Source organism: Chelonoidis abingdonii, chromosome 9 (assembly GCF_003597395.2).
Source record: "Chelonoidis abingdonii isolate Lonesome George chromosome 9, CheloAbing_2.0, whole genome shotgun sequence".
NCBI lineage: Eukaryota > Metazoa > Chordata > Testudines > Testudinidae > Chelonoidis > Chelonoidis abingdonii.
In genome coordinates this window covers 40,181,847-40,200,199 of record NC_133777.1, presented here as the reverse complement: position 1 = coordinate 40,200,199, position 18,353 = coordinate 40,181,847, and the positions used below count along the sequence as shown (strand labels likewise).

Here is an 18,353-nt window from a genome sequence, read left to right as displayed (position 1 = left end):
TTAATACTTAGAGCTAGGTATCAGAGATTTCAGTACTGCAGCATGTGACAAGACTCCTAGTGGGGTCAAAATTAGCTCTGTTATTAGGCAGTGGAGAGAACAAGGGTCAAAATAGCATTTAGCACTCTCAGAAGGAACCCATACTACCTAATACACAGACCTATCACCAGCCTTTCTAGTGCACAGGGCTTTGGAAGCCATGTCCCTTGCCTAGCGAGTGCTGCTTAGTTGAGGGCGAGTCCCTCCATCATAAAATGCCAAGTACAGTTCTACTGTCCTTGATTCACGATAACAACCCTTTATTACTCCTGCCTTTATTACTCTTGCCCCAGTAACACAGAGACTGGGGATCCCACAGCAGCCAAAGTGACCATTTGGGCAGGCAGTCCCTCATGTTAGGCAGGGTGGATGTGCCCATGCAAATGAGATCAGCCCCTGAAGTCCTTTTCCATGGCTTAACACCAGATGTCAGGGTAGAGCTCATCCTGACTCTGCTTACACGCCCCCTTTCCCCTTGCTACCTGCACTGCCTGCCCCTTGCTGCCCATCCCCCCACCTTTATTTTTTTTGCCCTGGCCCCCAGTAACTTCAGTTTGTTTGCCTGCCCCACTCTTTGCCCTTGGGAGTTTAGCTTGTTTTCCTGCCCTGCCCTGGTCCCTGGGTGACTGTTGGTTTGCCTGTCCTGGCCCTGGCTTGTTTCCAGCCCGCTCCTTTTTCCTCAGTGTCCTTGCCCCCCTTGGCTGGCCCCTTGCTTCGTGTACCCATGTCCCCCCACCCATGTGCTTGAGCCGCTTTCCCCTTTCTGTTGAACTCTGTTCACTGCCCCCGCCCCCAAATAATACTGTAGTCCTTCCCTTTTCCCCGGTGCAGCCGGAGAAGCCAGTAGTCTCACCTTGTGTCAGTGATAGCCCCCTCCTTCCCTGCCTTGAGAGGTGCCCCCGTGCCTTCTCCCTCTCTCTTGGTGCCCTCTTCTTCTGCCTGCAGCTTAGCAGGGAGGATCAGTCAATCCTTCTCTTCCTTCCCTCCCCCCTTGAGTTGACCCTGCCATCCCTACTTTGCCTGCCCTCCCATCCCCCTCCCCCCCCGTGGTCCCATCTCAACCGCTGCTGCCGGACCACCTGTCACTACCCCTGCTGGGGTACTGGCAGCGGCGAGTACAGGGGTGGACTCCATTGCTAACGTGCCCCTTGTTCCCTCTGACTCTAGGGGAGCCCCCCCCAGGCAGCAGGAAGGGCCAGGGGAATAAGAAGGGCAAAGGCCCCGCCAAGACAGCTAAGCCCCTCTGTGGTAGGGGCTGCCGCAGCTCTGGCATCTGCCACTGTGTCCCTCCCTCCTCTCCCTGTTATTTACCCCACCAGCTCTGGGGGTGTCCCTCTCCCGGCCCCCAGTGCATATGCCCAGCTGGCAGCAGTCCCCATTTGTGCCCACTTCCTTCCTTGTGCCCGCCCACTTTCCAGAACCAATATGAGGACCCTCTTGCAGCTGTCCAGCCTGACTTTGTCACACTAGCCTCTGATTACCAGAAGCTGGGAATGGGTGACAGGGGATGGATCACCTGATGATTACCTGTTCTGTTCATTCCCCTCTGAAGCATCTGGCCACTGTTGGAAGACTGGATACTGGGCTAGATGGCCCATTGGTCTGACTCACTATAGCCTTCTTATGTCCTTAAGGTTTGCTGCAATGACTTCAGGGCCGCCCAGAGGATTCAGGGGGCCCAGGCAAAGCAATTTCAGGGGCCCCTTCCATAAAAAAAAAATTGCAATACTAGAGAATACTATATTCTCGTGGGGCCCCTGCAGGGCCCGGGGCAAATTGCCCCACTTGCCCTCTCCGCCCCCGCCAGGTGGCCTTGAATGACTTTTTCACCGTGTTCAAATTTCTGTTCTAGAAACAGTCCTCCTTTGGCCCCTGGGAGATGGGTTGCATGACCCAATATGTCATTTCCACCTCGAGCATCTATGCAACTTTGATAACTATTCCTGTTGCTAGCAAAACGACCTGGATGGAGCTGTTTGACATTTTTTCAAAAAAAAGCTTTTTCCTCAATTGTTTTTTTCAGGTAAAATATTTGATAAATTATGTTTCAAAAAAAAATTTAAATGAAAAATTATGAAACACCTTTTTAATATTTTTGACTTTTTTGTTTGACTTTATTGTAAATTTCCAACCTTGTCTCAGGTTTTTACTCCCCTCACCCTTTTTTCTCCACTGGAAAAGGTGGAAAACAACAACAAAAATGAGTGAAGGTACATTTTAAGACACTTTTCCACTCCCCCCACCCCACTTTTCTACTAGAAAAAAGGAGGGAAAGTGTGAGTGCATTTTTTCCTCCTTTTCCCCCTTTTTCCTTTGTCTTTTTTTGCCACTAAATGCAACAGAATGAGAAATCTCTAGGGGTTTGAATGAGTGGTGCGTAAGAGTTTTGATTTTTCCCTTTTTTCCTCTATTTACTATTAAGTTTTCTCAAGTTTGGATAAGTTAGAGTGGCAGAGTTGTATAGTTTCATTTTTCCTTTTAAAACAGCTTTTGCCAACATCTTTAACAACCTCTTCCTCACCATGTCTCAAGACCAGTGCTCGATCCTCATCCTTCTCAACCTGTCAGCTACCTTTGATATCATGGACCAGGCTTTCTTTCTTGAAATCTTGACCTTTCTTGGCTTTTATGACTGCTTCCTCCCCTGGTTTTCCTCCTACCTCTTCAGTTGCTCCTTCAACATGTCATCTGGAGGATTCGCCTTAGGATGACCATATGTCCCGACAGCACAGGCCTTTTTTTAAGACCTGTCCCACCCGTCCCAAGTTTTTTGGCAATAGAAGGCATTTGTCCCATTTGCTCTTGCCATCAAATGGGACAAATGCCCACTTTTGTTAAAAAAAGTGAGGTGCAGTGCAGAGAAATGTGCATGGGTTGAGTGGAGATGTCAGCCCTGTGCAAGGGGGAGGTTGGGGGCGGAAGGGTTCCAGAAAGGACATATGGCAGGCAGGGTTCTAGTGACTAGACACAGCCTCAAGCAGGGGTTTGGCAGGGTTTGAGTGCCCAGTGACAGTCTTTGGAGGCACGTTGGGTGAGCGGCTGGGGCCAGCCTTAGGGAGACGGGGTGGGCTTGGACCAACCCCCCATGGACAGTGTCCTATTTTCCCTTTGGGAAATAAGGTCACCCTAATTTCACCTTATCCTCACTTCAACTTTCCATGCAGGTCTCATAAGGCTCCATATCCTCCCCACCCCCATTTCCTTCTACAGCTTGGTGATCTCATTCAAAAACAAAGCTTCAGCTACCATCTTTACATTGACTTGTAGATCCAGCTCTTCTCTGTACCTGTCTCCTTTCTCTAAACCAAATCTTGGCATCTCTCTCTGACATCTCCTCATGGATGTCCAGCTGTCACCTTAAACTCAAACTGGTCAAAACTGAGCTCTTAAACATCTCCCATCCTTCTCCTTTTTCACTCCACCTGGGCAACTTCACCATCCTCTCTATCACTCAGGCCTATAAGCAGGGTGTCATCTTCAACTTGGCCCTCTTTCTAGACTGGGGTGGGCAAACTTTATGGCCTGAGGACCACATCTGGGTATGGAAATTGTATGATGGGCCATGAACGCTCATGGAATTGTGGATTGGGCTGTGGGAGGGGATGAGGGCTCTGGATGGGTGTGGGGCTCTGGGGTTGGGCCAGGGATGATAAGTTGGGGTGCAGAAGGGAGCTATGGGCTGGGGGTAGAGCAGGGGTGGTTGGAGTATGGGAGGGGGCTCCGGGCTGAGGCAGGGGGTTGGAGTGTGGGAGTGGGTACAGGCTCTGGGCTGGGGGTGCGGATTCGAGGGTGGGGCCATAAATGAAGGATTCAGGGTACATGAGGGGACTCTTGGCTGGGGGAGGGGGTTTGGCTGTGGGGGGGGTGAGGGCTCCTACTGGGGGTGCAGGGTCTGGGGTGGGTCTGGGGATGAGGGGTTTGGGATGCAGGAAGGTGCCCTGGGCTGGGATCGAGGGGTTTGAAGGGCAGGAGGGGGAACAGGGCTGGGGCAAGGTGTTGGGAGGGTGTTAGGGGGCAGGCTCCAAGCGACGCTTACCTCAAACAGCTCCCGGAAGCAGTGGCATGTCCCCCCTCCGGCTCCTACAAGGAGGCACAGCGCCAGCCAGGTGGTTCCTGGCCAATGGGAGCTGCGGAGCCAGCACTTGGGGCGGATGCAGCATGCGGAGCCCCTTGGCTGCCCCTATGCGTAGGATGGGGAACTTGCTACTGCTTCCGGGAGCTGCGCAGAGCCACAGCACACCTGGAGCGGGGCACGCCCTCAACCCCACTCCCCAGTGGGAGCTTGAGGGCTGGATTAAATGGTCTGACAGGCCGGACGCAGCCCAAGGGATGTAGTTTGCCCACCCCTGTTCTAGATCAATCAACTCAGGCCATGTCTAAATCTTCCTGCCCCACGTCTCTGAGGCCCAGCTTTTCCTCTCCACCTGCACTGCTAGAACTTTCACCGAGGCCCTCTTCATGTCATAGCGTGAGTATTGCAATATTCTCTTCCGTAGCCTTGACAAATGCAATCTTGCCCCACTTACATCCATCCAAAATGCTACTGCGATGTTCATTTATGAGCCTCATCACTCCAGCTACATCCCTGCTCTCTGCACATCCCTTCCCTGACTTCCCCCTTCTCCGCTGCCTCAAAAACAAACTATTTTTTCCCCTCCTAAATAAACCCTACCGACCTATCACATCCACCTATCATCTCTTATATGTGATTGAGCTGTCAACCCTCAGCTCCACTCTGCAAAGGAAGCAAGTCTCGAGTGCTCATTAGTTGTTTTCTTCTCTCATGCCACCCCCAAAGGCCTGGTTTAAGCTCCCTGTTTACAAAGCCCACCTCACTGCTTCTTCAAATCCCTGCTTAAAGCTCCTCTGCTATGATGGCTACAAAACAAGGGCTAGGCCAGGCTACTTGTGTCCTGTGATTTCTGCTTGTCACAGTGATCATAGTTGGCGCCTCACTGCTCCCTTGTCTGGTGGTGTCTGAACCTACCTATTGGTGTCTGAACCTACCTGTTGTTCTTTTCTTAGACTCAGATGGTAAACTCAGTGTGTGCAGAATGGGGTCCAGTCCCACCCTGACTGGGCTGCTGGGCACTACCCCCCAGTACTGCTCATGCTGCTGCTGCCACTAGCACTCTTTGAGGCACAAGGTTGGGCAGCCTGTAGGGCTGATCTCAGGAGCCATGCTGGCCCCTGCAGCCTCACCTAGGTTTCTATGCTGGTGCCAGTGCAAGGACGAATCTGAGTCTGTTACTGTCTGTACGACACTAACCAGAGCCCTCAGCAGGAAGGAATCAGGTATGGAGGTGGCAGTGTAGCTAAGCTGCTGCAATAACACATCTGTCTCCTGGTGTAGAGCAGAGCTGGCAAGGTCCTCATGGTATCTTCCAGTTTCTCCTCTTTCACCATTTCCAGTGGTTTGTTGATGCTCCCTCACCAGCACATTTGAGTATTTCCAGGTACAGTGAAAAGGTGTAAATGACTTTTGCTGCTGGGTCAATTTCATGCATCACTGGCCTTTCTTACATGGGCTTCTTCTGCAAAAAATGCCCCATCATTGTTATCACCAATTCTGCTTCACTGGCATTAGCCGAGGTGTGTGCTAGCATTGACCAAGCTTCTCCAGCCACTGCTTCTGGGAGGCTTACTCTGAGCAGAAGGGGTTGAGTAACTCTGAGGTAGACAGAGAGCTAGGCTGGTGCAAAGGGAACACCCCCCACACAATCTTCCTTGGAATGCCCCCTGCCACAGGGAGGCTCTGTACCACCCTGGTTGGAGCGCCAGGTGCCAGGGCAGGCCTGTGCCCAGTGATTCCGTGCCCCTGCAGTGCATTGCATAGTGGCCATTGCAGGAGGGGTACAACAGAAGACCTTACAACTCCTGAACAGGTGCAGCACGGACTGCATCCCCTCTGTCACCACCACAGGGGGGAGGACTGGACCCTGGCAGTCAAAGGGTAAATTACTTCTCCATAATCATGTTCTCAACTCCCAACAGAGGGAGGGAATGTGGGAGCTCACATGGGTGAGGAAAGCGCATATCAATCTGCTGAAAGGTCAGACCATGTGGGAGCAGTGCATGGTGGATGGGAAAGGTGGGCAGATTAATAGCTGGCTCTCGGTGCATGGTCTGTTAGTCCCTGAAGTGGGAGTGGCTGCAGTACCCATCGTTGGAAGCGAGAGAAGACAAAGCAAAACCAAATCAACTTCTGTCTCTTAATATAAATCCTTTTCTTTTCAAGGTGAAAAATGTCGAAGTTTTATTGACCTTGCCCCGGCTTCTGAGAAAGGTAAGACATAACAATTGAGGCTTCTTCCTACTTGCCACTTTGCAGATATCACTATTATTTTTTCATATTTCTTCAGTGCCATAACATGAAGTCTCATAAAAATGCAAGAGGCTCTTACAATAGAAATTATGATAGCTAGACAAGAAAGGGAGTGGGGTGTAAAGCGAGAAAGAACATCCAATCAGTCCTTCCCTACCTCTGAGGCAAGTGTTTATGTGGGAGTTTTGCACAGTCTTGTATAGTGTTCTCTAGATGCATCTCCTCCTGAGGAAACCCAGTGCTTTCCAGGAAGTCAAACTATAAACCATAGCCCAAAAACAACTACTTAACCCCCAGCAATGGAGGAGAGGAGCAGCACATTTGTGTTGTTTTCACAGACCAGAAGAATTTGCATACAGAGCGAGCAGCAGTGTTATAGGCATTATTGTTCATTAAATAGTGGTTGTGGGAGGTTTGCTTCCTTGTTTGTCTGAGAGGCAGAGAAATAAAAAGATGAGTCAACAGCACTGAGAAGGGACTGGCTGTAAAGATCTTGTTCAACCTGATATATGGAGTTTTGGTTTGTCAATTTCTTCAGTATTTCAAAATCTCCTTCTCCAGCTGGTGAATATAGCGGAACCACTCATTAATAGTGATCATAGTGTAATTAAATGTAATATTACTGTGGGGGGAATACAAACCCACCCCAGAAGCATTAAAGGTAAAAAAGGGGAACACCAGAAAACTGGGGAGGCTATTTAAATGGAAATTCAAAGGAACAGTCACAAGAGTGAAATCCCTGCAAACTACCTGGAAACTTTTTAAAAACACCATAATAAAGGCTTAAGCTATACGTATAGAAAAAAATAGCAAAAAGACCAAAAAGATGCTTCCATCGCTGAACAGAGTAAAAGAAGTAGTTTGAGATAAAACAGCATCTCTTAGAAATTGGAAGTAAAATCCTTCTGAGGAAAATAGGAAGGAACATAAACTGTCACACATCAAGAGTAAACATATAATTAGGGAAATCAAAAAAGAATTTGAAGAGCAACTAGCAAAAGACAAAAACTAACAGCAAAATTATTTTAAGAGCTTCAGAAGCAGGAAGCCTATTCAACAATCAGGGGGTCCGGTCTATTGAGGTGCTAAAGGAGCACACAAGGAAGACAAGGCCATTTTGGAGCAGCTAAATGAATTATTTGCATCAGTCTTCTCTGCAGAGGATATTGAGGGAGAGTCGCACACCTGAGCCATTCTATTTAGGTGAAAAATCTAAGGAAATGTCTCATTTGAGGTGTCAATAGAGGAGGTTTTGGAACAAATTGGTAACTTAAACAGTAATAAGTCACCAGGCCCAGATGGTATCACCCAAGAGTTCTGAAGGAACTCAGATATGAAATCGGAAAACTACTGACTGTGGTATGCAACTTATCACTTAAATCAGCCTCTATACCAGATGACTGGCAGATAGCTCATGTTACACCAATTTTTTTTTAAAAGGCTCCAGAGGTGATCCCTGCAATTACAGGCCAGTAAGCCTGACTTCAGTACTAGGCAAACTGGTTGAAACTATAGTGTGTAAAAAACAAAACAAACCCACAACCCAGAATGATCAGACATGCAGATGAACACAATATGTTGGAAGAATCTACACCATTTTTGTAAAGGGAAATCATGCCTCACCAACCGATTAGAATTCTTTGAAGGGTCAACAAGCACATGGACAAGCATGATCAAGTTGATACTGTATACTTATACTTTCAGAAAGCTGTTGACAAAGTCCATCACTAAAGGCTCTTAAACAAAGTAAGCTGTCATGGGATAAGAAGGAAGGTCCTCTCATGGATCAGTAACTGGTTAAAAGATAGGCGACAAAGGGCAGGAATAAAAGGTCAGTTTTCACAGTGGAGAGAGGTAAATAGTGGTTGGGGAGGAGGGGCAAGAAGCTGTACTGGGGACTGTTCTTTTCAGCATATTCATAAGTGGTCTAGAAAAAGGGGTAAACAGTGAGGTTGCAAAGTTTGCAGATGACACAGAATTACTCAAGATAGTTAAGTCCAAAGCAGACTGTGAAGAATTACAAAGGGATCCCACAAAACTGAGTGACTGAGCAACAAAATAGTAGATGAAATTCAATGCTGTTAAGTGAAAAGTAATTAGCAAACAATCCCAGCTATACATACAAAATGATGGAGTCTAAATTAGCTGTTACCACTCAAGAAAAAGACCTAGGAGTCACTGTGGACTGTTCTCTGAAAACATCTGCACAATGTGCAGCGGCAGTCAAAAAAGCTAACAGAATATTAGGAGCCATTAGGAAAGGAACAGATAGTGGCATTATGATAAAATAGAAACTATATAAATCCATGGTACACCCACAGCTTGAATACTGTGTGCAGTTGTGGTCACCCCCCATCTCAGAAAAGACATATTAGAACTGGAAAAGGCACAGAGACGGGCAATAAAAAACCCCTGGGGTATGGAACAGCTTCTGTATGAAGAGAGATTAAAAAGACCTGGACTGTTCAGCTTGGAAAAGATACTGAAGGGGGTATGATAGAGGTCTATAAAATAATGACTGGTGTGGAGAAAGTGAATAAGGAAGTGTTATTTACCACTTCACATAACAGAGGGGTCATCCAATTAAATGAATAGGCAGCAGGTTTCAGACATACATAAGGAAGTACCTCACACAATGCACAGTGAACCTGTGGAATGTGTTGCCAGGGGATGTTGTGAAGGACAAAAATATAACTGGGTTCAATAAAGAATTATTAATGGAGGATAGATCCATCAATGGCTACTAGACAAGATGCAGCCCCATGCTCTGGGTGTCCCTAAATGTCTGACTGCCAGAAGCTGGGACTAGATGACAGGGATGGATTGCTTGGTAATTGCCCTGTTCTGTTCATTCCCTCTGAAGTCTCTGGTATTGGACACTGTTGGAAGATAGGATACTGGGCTAGCTGGCCTATTGTTTGAACCAGTCTGACTGTTCTTCTGTAATATAAAGTGATTTAAACTGTTTTCCCTGGGGTCCTCACACTAATTTACATATACCTCTGCCCATCCCACCATCAGCTGGATTTGAACCCCTACCACACAGGTGCATAACACAGTCCTGAATGATCCCAGGTCTAGGAGTAACTGGGGTACTGGAGGAGGGGAAGGGAAATAAAGGACAGCATGCTTTTAACTTCTCTGAGAAGCAGCCCGTAGCCCACAGAAGAAGCTAGAGCATGCACTTCATCGCTGGGTTAGATAACTATTTGTGAACTGGCACTAGAATACTGGGTAGCAGGATTCCTGGGTTCTGGCTCTGGGAGCAGAGTATGTGACTGCTCTGAGTGCTGGCAGTACAACATCTGTTTGGGAAGGGCTTTGAATCTACAGAAGCTACCTGTCACAGAAAGGAATTCTGCCTTTTTGATATGTTCAAGTTCCTAATGGCTCTGCTGTGCTGGACAGAGTCTGCAATGAACATCAGAGACCTTCTTTGTATTCTATGTCCAAGCAATGAGTTTTGAAATTTCATTAGCATTCTTTGACAATATTTTGAAGCAAAGGGTTTTTGAAGATAGATCCCAAAGGTTTGTCGTCTGTGTCCACGTGGATATGATCATGTCCCAGGACAGACGGGTCAAACTGTTGAGGGCCCTTATCCACATTGCACCTATTTGGTACACAGTGTTAATGGTAACGTTTCAGGAGCAGTGTCCCGGAGTTCTGTGCATCACAGGAGACATTCTAGGAACTGCCTTGCTTCACGTTGCTGGAACTGTACCTTCATGCATTTGACAATGGTACCTCTCTGTCATCTCTCCCTTCTGCCAAACTGCATTGGGGTCATGGAGCAAGTCTATGATGACGTCGTTCTTCTCCTGCTCATGGGATAAATGTTCGTGCGGTGCAGTACTAGTTACTGGACAGAATCAGTCCAGAAAGGTTTCAGATGGTGAAGATGGCTGACCCAGAAGAGGAATGAAAATCCATTTGGGTCCCATTGAACAGGTGTTTTCAATGCTAGAATTGCAATGGTATGCTCACAGGTGGATTGTTGCTTCTGGCCCTGGAGAATCAGCATGGTGTGGCAGGTCCACACTGTCTTGGACACCGAGGAGGATGACTAGTGTCTGAAGAATTTCTGAATGAGAAAGCAGAAATTCACTGACTTGTGCAAAGTGCTTGCCCAAACCCTCCAAGGCCAGGCCTCTCGTATTTGGAAACCCATAGAACAGAAGCATGTGGCTATTACCCTTTGGAATCTGGCAACATCTGACAGCTATCAGTCTGTTGTAAACCAATTTGGGAAGTCAACTGTTGGGGCATTTTACCAGGCTATATCAATACTGAAATCTACACACGAGTCGTAAAAGCACCACTCACTGTTACATAGCTTCCATTATTTTACTTTTGTTTCCTCTCTGTATTATCACAAATTATTAACAAAGACAAAGATGTGTCAGTTAAATTCTCTTCTGGTTTTCATTGCGGTGCTTTGGATGCAACAGTTATTTCACTGCTTACTTCATTCTCAAGGTAGCAAATTCATGAGTGGGGGGCCTGGAAAGTTTTGGTGCAGGGATGATGTTTGCAGTTCTATGGTACCAGATTTTTAATAAATCACCATCATGAGCTGTGAATTCTGCTACTCCCTTCCCAGCTTCTGGGAAGTATCATGTTGATTATACTCAGAAAACAAGATGCGCACACAAAGGAAGTGAATAGAAATTTTCAGTTACATATCCAGAGCAAACTTTTTTTAAAAAAGGAAACAAATGAACCAAACCAAAAAAAAAAAAAAAAAGATCCTAGAGGAATGGGCAAACGTTAATGTCTGTGGAAATGTCTTCTTGCTCTTCCCCTCCCCTAGATAAAGGACAAGTGCAAGGGGACAACTGTGGATTATGGTGCAGGGGGACAAACAGGGACTCTGTGCGAGGTTTGGGGGCTGATCCAAGGCTGGGCTACAGGGACAAGATGGAGTCCATTGTTTCCCTCCTCCATGCTCTGGAGAGTTCCCCTGAGAGTGGTTTCAGATGCTAGCAGAGTATATTTTGGCTGGTGTCCAGCATGCTCCTCACTGGTGGGTGGGGTTGGAATTCACTGCCTCAGGCCTGGTCTACCTTACACGTTTAAACCGATTTTAGCAGCGTTAAACCGATTTAACACTGCACCCGTCCACACAACGAGGCCCTTTATATCGATATAAAGGGCTCTTTAAATCGGTTTCTGTACTCCTCCCCGACAAGAGGAGTAGCACTGAAATCAGTATTACCATATCGGATTAGGGTTAGTGTGGCCGCAAATCGACGGTATTGGCCTCCGGGCGGTATCCCACAGTGGACCATTGTGACCGCTCTGGACAGCAATCCGAACCCGGATGCACTGGCCAAGTAAACAGGAAAAGCCCCACGAACTTTTGAATTTCATTTCCTGTTTGTCCAGCGTGTAGCTCTGATCAGCACAGGTGGTGAGCAGTCCCAAATCCAACAAAGAGCTCCAGCATGGACCGTATGGGAGATACTGGATTGAATCGGCTGTATGGGAGACAAACACTGTTCTACACAGCTCCGGTTACAGAAGACAAAATGAGAAAGATTGAAAAAATCTCCAGGCTATGACAAGAGTTCAAGCACAGTGGCTGTGTGACAAGCGTAACGAAAGCCAAAGAATGAAAATGGAACTTCATAGGAGGGAGGGAGGGGTTCTGAGGACTCCAGCTATCCCACAGTCCCCGCAGTCTCCGAAAAGCATTTGCATTCTTGGCTGAGAACTCCAATGCTGAAGGGTCAAAAATCATTTTCCCGGGTGGTTCAGGTATATAAATAGTCATTTACTCCCCTCCACCTCTGCCGTGAAAGAAAAGGGAAAAAGGATCGTTTCTTGACTTTTTTATATGTCACTTCGAACCCTATGTATACGAGCTGCTGGTAGAACACGGTGCTGCAGCAAGAATAGCAGCATCTTCGCCATTCCCTCCCAGGGCAGACGTACCGTACAAAAGGACTGAGCTGTCATCATCCGTGAGTGCTGCCTGCTGGCCAGGTGAGGTCAGCGGGGTGCCTGGTAAAAATAGGAATGACTCCCGAGTCATTCCTGAGATGGTACAGAACGGCTGGTAAGACTGTCCCATCATACAGCACTGGGGCTGACTCCATCCAGGCCGCCCACCCTGTCATGTCCAAGAAAAGATCTGTACTGCCTGGACTATCATAAGGCAAGCAGATGCTGGCCCTCTCCCCACCACCATTTATGTCCTCCTGGACATCCATAGCAGCTGGAGGCTTCCTCCCTCATCATTTTTACTCACTAAAAAGTCAGTGTTTCTTATTCCTGCATTCTTTATTACTTCATCACACAAATGGAGGGACACTGCCACGGTAGCCCAGGAAGGTTGGGGGAGGAGGGAAGCAACGGGTGGGGTTGTTGCAGGGGTATCCCCTAAAATGGCATGCAGCTAATAATTTCTACGGGATCTGACATGGAGCGGCTGTGCTCTCTGATACACTGGTTCTGTAGTACACTTGCCCTATATTCTAGGCAGGACTGACTATTTTTAGATAAACCATAAAGGAGGGGTTGACTTGGGGAGTCATTCCCATTTTTGTTTTTGCGCCCCCGGCGGACCTCAATGAAGGCCAGCCAGGAGCACCCATGACAGAAGCAGATGGTACAGAACAACTGGTAACCGCCTCTGCTACCTTGCAATGGCAAATGAATGATGCTGTGTAGCACTGCAGTACCGCCTCGATCAGCAGCATCCAGTACATATATGGTGACAGTGATAAAAGGCAAAACGGGCTCCATGGTTGCCATGCTATGGTGTTTGCCACGGCAATCCAGGGAAAAAGGGCGTGAAATGATTGTCTGCCATTGCTTTCACAGAGGAAGGAATGAGTGACGACATTTACCCAGAATCACCCGTGACACTGTTTTTGCACCATCATGCATTGGGATCTCAACCCAAAATTCCAATGGGGAGGGGAGACTGCGGGAACTATGGGATAGCTACATGATAGCTACCCACAGTGCAACATTCCGGAAATCGACACTAGCCTCGGTACATGGACGCACACCGCTGAATTAATGTGCTTAGTGTGGTCACGTGCACTCTATTTTATACAATCTGTTTTACAAAACCGGTTTATGTAAAATCAGAATAATCCCGTAGTGTAGACGTACCCTTAGCTGCAGCCTGGGCATCTGAGGGAGGAGGAACAGAAATGAGAGGCGCTGCCTGTTCCAGGAAAGGAGCAGCAGCAAAGCAGCGAGTGAGCCCCAAAAGCATTCTACTGCCAGTCGGACTAGGCACTGCATGCATGCATGCTCCCATTTCCTGTGGCCACGCTCCCATTGCCTGAGCTGTCTCTCCGTTTACAGGAATGCCTCATCCTAGCCAACAGCCTGATCCTCCCTTGCCCTAAGTCAGTCCAGCTGCTCTCGACTCCTTCTGTTTATGCCAACAAGCAGGTCCTCCAGAGTCCTTCGGCATCTTCTTCTGCTGTCTCTGCAGTGCCAATGCTGCCTTCCCAGCGGAATGGGTTCCCTGTTGGTATCGGAATGGTCTGTCAAGTCAAACAGATGGCTAGCATTATATTTCATTTCTCCTTTGAGGGAACCTAAGAAATGCCCCCGTAACGTAGGCCTGAAGACCACAATATTGATTGTTTTTAGCAGCCCAGGAGTGCAGCTGTTACAGCCTCCTTTCTTCAGATTACTTTTGCAGCCCATGAGGAAGGAGCTGAGGGCAAATATATACCTGTATTACTTATATTCAAATGTTGGAATGCGTACAGTGCATCAAGGGTCCTGTTGGGGTATGGTCAGTTCCCGCAGGGGTAACGTTACCAGTCACCCTTTTCTTCTTTAAAGGCCGGCCATCACTTGGAGAACACAGCAGTTTTGAAAGCATCGGCATGGAAAAGAGATGTGGCTTTCCAGGACTGAGGAGGGCACCCGGCCACCAGTGCCAGAGAGATGTTTCTGCTAATGATGACTTCTCTACATATGGCTGAGTGGAGTGGTTTAGGGAGCTACGAAGGTGGACCAAGCACATTTGCACAGTCCTTAAATCTGAAGAACCAGTTTAAATTTCTGCTACTTCAAAAATTTGCTGAATTATGCTTTCAGGACTGAGTGGCAATTTGAGAGGAAACTGTATTTTAAGCTAGCAGATTGATTTCCTATGGAAGAAGAACAGAGAATCACAAAGAATGGCCACCAACTCCACCTGCATTGCCAGAGACTCTGGCCCCTGTGTACAGCGAACAGCATTGAAAAAGATAGGGAAACAGATGCACTGGAACTGTATTTTCTCCCTTGAACTTCTGGATTAACACCGCGAGCCAGTCACATCTCCATGGTTAAGAGACACAGCATTGTGTCTATGGAACCGCAGGAGCAGATGTTTCTCCCAGCATCTGCAGAGTGGCTCAGTGCGGTGACGGAGCCCAGGGACTGGGAATGGTACATAACATTTGCAGTGGTCACAAGGAGAATGGACCACTCTGACTTTCCTTGGACAATCTTTTCCCTTCCTGGACCTAGGCAGGCCCACACACAAGCTCCCAACCACCCCCTCCCCCTTTCCATGCAGTTCCCATTCATAAGGGGAAAGAAAGATGGGCATGGGGGGACTAGGGGAGGGACGATGTTGGGTTTTTGTCACAACCATAATTGTTCCTTCCCCACTCAGGGCTGCTTAAAACCAATGCCATCCTTCTTCTCTCCCTCTGTCCCCCCTCAGGGCCCTGGTTCATGCAGCCAGGGAACTATCACTGTCGTGCTGGGAAGTAATGCACTGACACAGGGCAGAGTGACTGCTCATTAATACTCTGGTATCGCTTATGCTAAATGCTTTGCAGTGAATCATGGAAGTTCAATAAAATTGTGGATCTACAGCTGTGTCTTGCTCAGGGACAACGTTGAGGTGAAGCCTGGGAGGGAGATGGTGACTGGGCTAGCTTCCATGCATGTATTACAGGCACAAGAGGGAATAGATCCAGGGAGCATGAGGGTGTATTATAACTTGCCAGCCTGAGATTCCTTTTCTTGCCATGGCTTGGGGCCCTCCTAAATAATTCCTCCCCAGGTCTGCCAGGTAGAGGTGCAGAGGAACATACTTCTCTTCCTCCAGGTCTTCTGGGACTTCCTTGGAGTCTTCCTCCATGATCCTTGGTGCTGCCTTGCCCTGCCCCTCATTGGCATCCTGTCGCGTGAGGAGGCTGGTAGGGTTGAGGAGGGGGTTGTGACTGAATTCAGATTCGCTGCTTGCAGTTCTGGAGAGCATCCAATTCAGCTCATCTACAAGGGCATGTGCTAGGTCCCTTTCCAGAGCAATTGTTTCAGTCCTTAACGCTCTGGTACCTGAGCATGAGATGCTTCATGCACTCTCATCACTGGGACAAAGTCTGGTTCTTGCCACCTCCTCCAGAATCTGTAAACTCTTCTGAGACAGGAGAAAGTTCCTGCCAGTAAAGAGGAAGTCATGGAGAAAGGTGTATTCTGCCCACACACTGATCAGCAAATGAGTGGGCTCCAGAGACCAGGCAGAAGCTCTTGATTGCAGGTGCTGAGCAGTACAGTTCATGGGAGAACTGAAAGTGCCAGTGGTGCTGGAACACTTAATAGTGGGGGTGCTGAAACCCAGCCCCCTTACCTCTGCCCATGCACGACCCGCAGAGCTGAGGCCAGGAGCAGGGCCATGTCTCGGGGAGGGGGGCACCCAGACAGAGGTAAGAGGGCTGAGGCCAAGGCCACAGCAGGGGTGCAGGGCTGGGATTAGCAAGGGCACAGGCACAGGGCTGGGAACCCACATGCAGGGCCAGGATTGGAGCCCCAGCACCCTCTGCACCCCTAGTTCCTGCACCTATGGAAGGTGCTCAGTGCAGGTCGCTAGTACCTCTGGCAACAGGAGATCAAGGACCTTTCTACCTTTGAGTAAGAGCCAGGCAGCAAAGGGATCAATGCACTGGGAGTATGGCCCCGGAGGACTATTGATACCCGTGACCCAGTACATGTGCTTTGTGCCCATCCGCATTGCACTGTAGAACAGAGACGGGGCCATGCCACAGCAAAGCTGAGTACACACCCACACACCTCATGCGTGCTAGTGTTCGTGCACTAGACTGTCCTTCAGGAATGTGCTTCAGGGATTCAGATGTGGACAGTAGGGGGTTTATGGCACAGCAGCACAAGTGGAACTGTGTACACTCAAATGTAGACACGCCCCTAAAGAGACAGTGCAATTAGGCGATTACTAACTGCATGAATACAATTCTGAGACACTGACAGACAGGCCACCTATGTATGATCCATAATAACCTAACAGGATTAAAAATTGTAATGCCTCAAGATCATCTACTTGTATGTACATTTCAAAGAGATGGACTAGACTAGCAATCAACTCATTCGTTTGTAGGAATAATTTCAAGAGTAGTTGTCTGTGTTTACTTATATCTTGTTAGAAGTTTAACGATGTAACCAGATTAGCTTGTAGATGCTAATCCCCTTCCATGTCTTAATTGCCTTAATTATATATGCAGCTGTGTCCAGTTAATATTAAGATCAAAGATGTAAGATACAGCAGGAAACTAATAATATTATCTAGATTGCCTTCAGTGTAACTATGTTAAAATGAAGTGCTGGCTAATTGCCTTATGTGAATTAATGTAATGACGGAGTCAGAAGGGTACGGAGAAGTCACCTACTACAAGACAGGCCCAACAAAGAAAGTAACAGAACACCACTAGCTGTCACCTACAGCCCCCAACTAAAACCTCTCCAGCGCATCGTCAAGGATCTACAACCTATCCTGAAGGATGATCCCTCACTCTCACAGATCTTGGGAGACAGGCCAGTCCTTGCTTACAGACAGCCCCCAAACCTGAAGCAAATACTCACCAGCAACTAAACACCACACAACAAAAACACCAACCCAGGAACCCAATCCTGCTACAAACCCCTGTGCCAACTCTGTCCACATATCTATTCAAGGGACACCACCATAGGACCTAGCCACATGAGCCACACCATCCTGCACATCTGCCAATGTGATATATGCCATCATGTGCCAGCAATGCCCTTCTGCCATGTAGATTGGCCAAATTGGACAGTCTCTACACAAAAGAATAAATGGACACAAATCTGACAACAGGAATCATAACATTCAAAAACCAGTAGGAGAACACTTCAATCTCTCTGGTCACTCAATAACAGACCTCAAAGTGGCAATTCTTCAACAAAAAAACTTCAAAAACAGACTCCAATGTGAAGCTGCAGAACTGGAATTAATTTGCAAATTGGACACCATCAGATTAGGCCTGAATAAAAACTGGGAGTGGTTGAGTCATTACAAAACCTAAACTTAATTTTTCAATACTAATTTCTCCCTACCATTATTCACACCTTCTTGTCAACTGTTTGTAATGGGCCACTCTCTTACCACTTCAAAAAAGTTATTTCTCCTTCCTTGGTATCCTGCTGTTAATTGATTTCTTGTTAGACTGACTTAACACATGTATTTATGCCTGCTCCTGTATCTTTTACTTCATACATCTGATGAAGTGGGTTCTAGCCCATTAAAGCTTATGCCTAGATAAATTTGTTAGTCTCTAAAGTGCCACAAGGACTGCTTGTTTTTTTTTCTGATACAGACTAACATGGCTACCACTGAAACTAGTTTACCTGTGTATTCATAGGAAATAGAAGATTAGCTTCAAAGCAAAGATCTGTCCATGAAGAAAGATGTTGGGTACAGTTTTCAAAAGTGCCTAGGGCACCTACTAGCCTAAGTCCAGTGAAAATCACTGGGAATTAGGATTCAAAGTGACTTAGGAACTTTAGAAAATGTTCTCTTGTGGACACAGCACTCCATGAGGACCTGTGAGATGTTACTAATTGATTGGTTATAATGTAAACACAAGGGGCAGAATTAAGTTTCCACAGTACACTTTATATCTGATATTGCTGGATGGCTGAGTGATGGACTTTACAAACAACTTTCTTTTAGCATAGCTTTCTGTGAATAATAGGATACATATATTCA

The 18,353-nt window shown here is 47.4% G+C and overlaps 1 protein-coding gene across 5 annotated transcripts in view; it reads left to right on the top strand.

The window, feature by feature from the left end:
* GSG1L (GSG1 like) overlaps window positions 1–18,353 on the top strand; it is a 127,897-nt gene that overhangs the window by 30,708 nt on the left and 78,836 nt on the right. For all 5 annotated transcript variants that reach the window (XM_032794673.1, XM_032794672.1, XM_032794671.2 and 2 more), the window contains exon 2: window positions 6,278–6,325. In XM_032794673.1, the coding sequence (XP_032650564.1) occupies window positions 6,278–6,325 (48 nt within the window). The remainder of the gene's footprint in view (window positions 1–6,277; window positions 6,326–18,353) is intronic.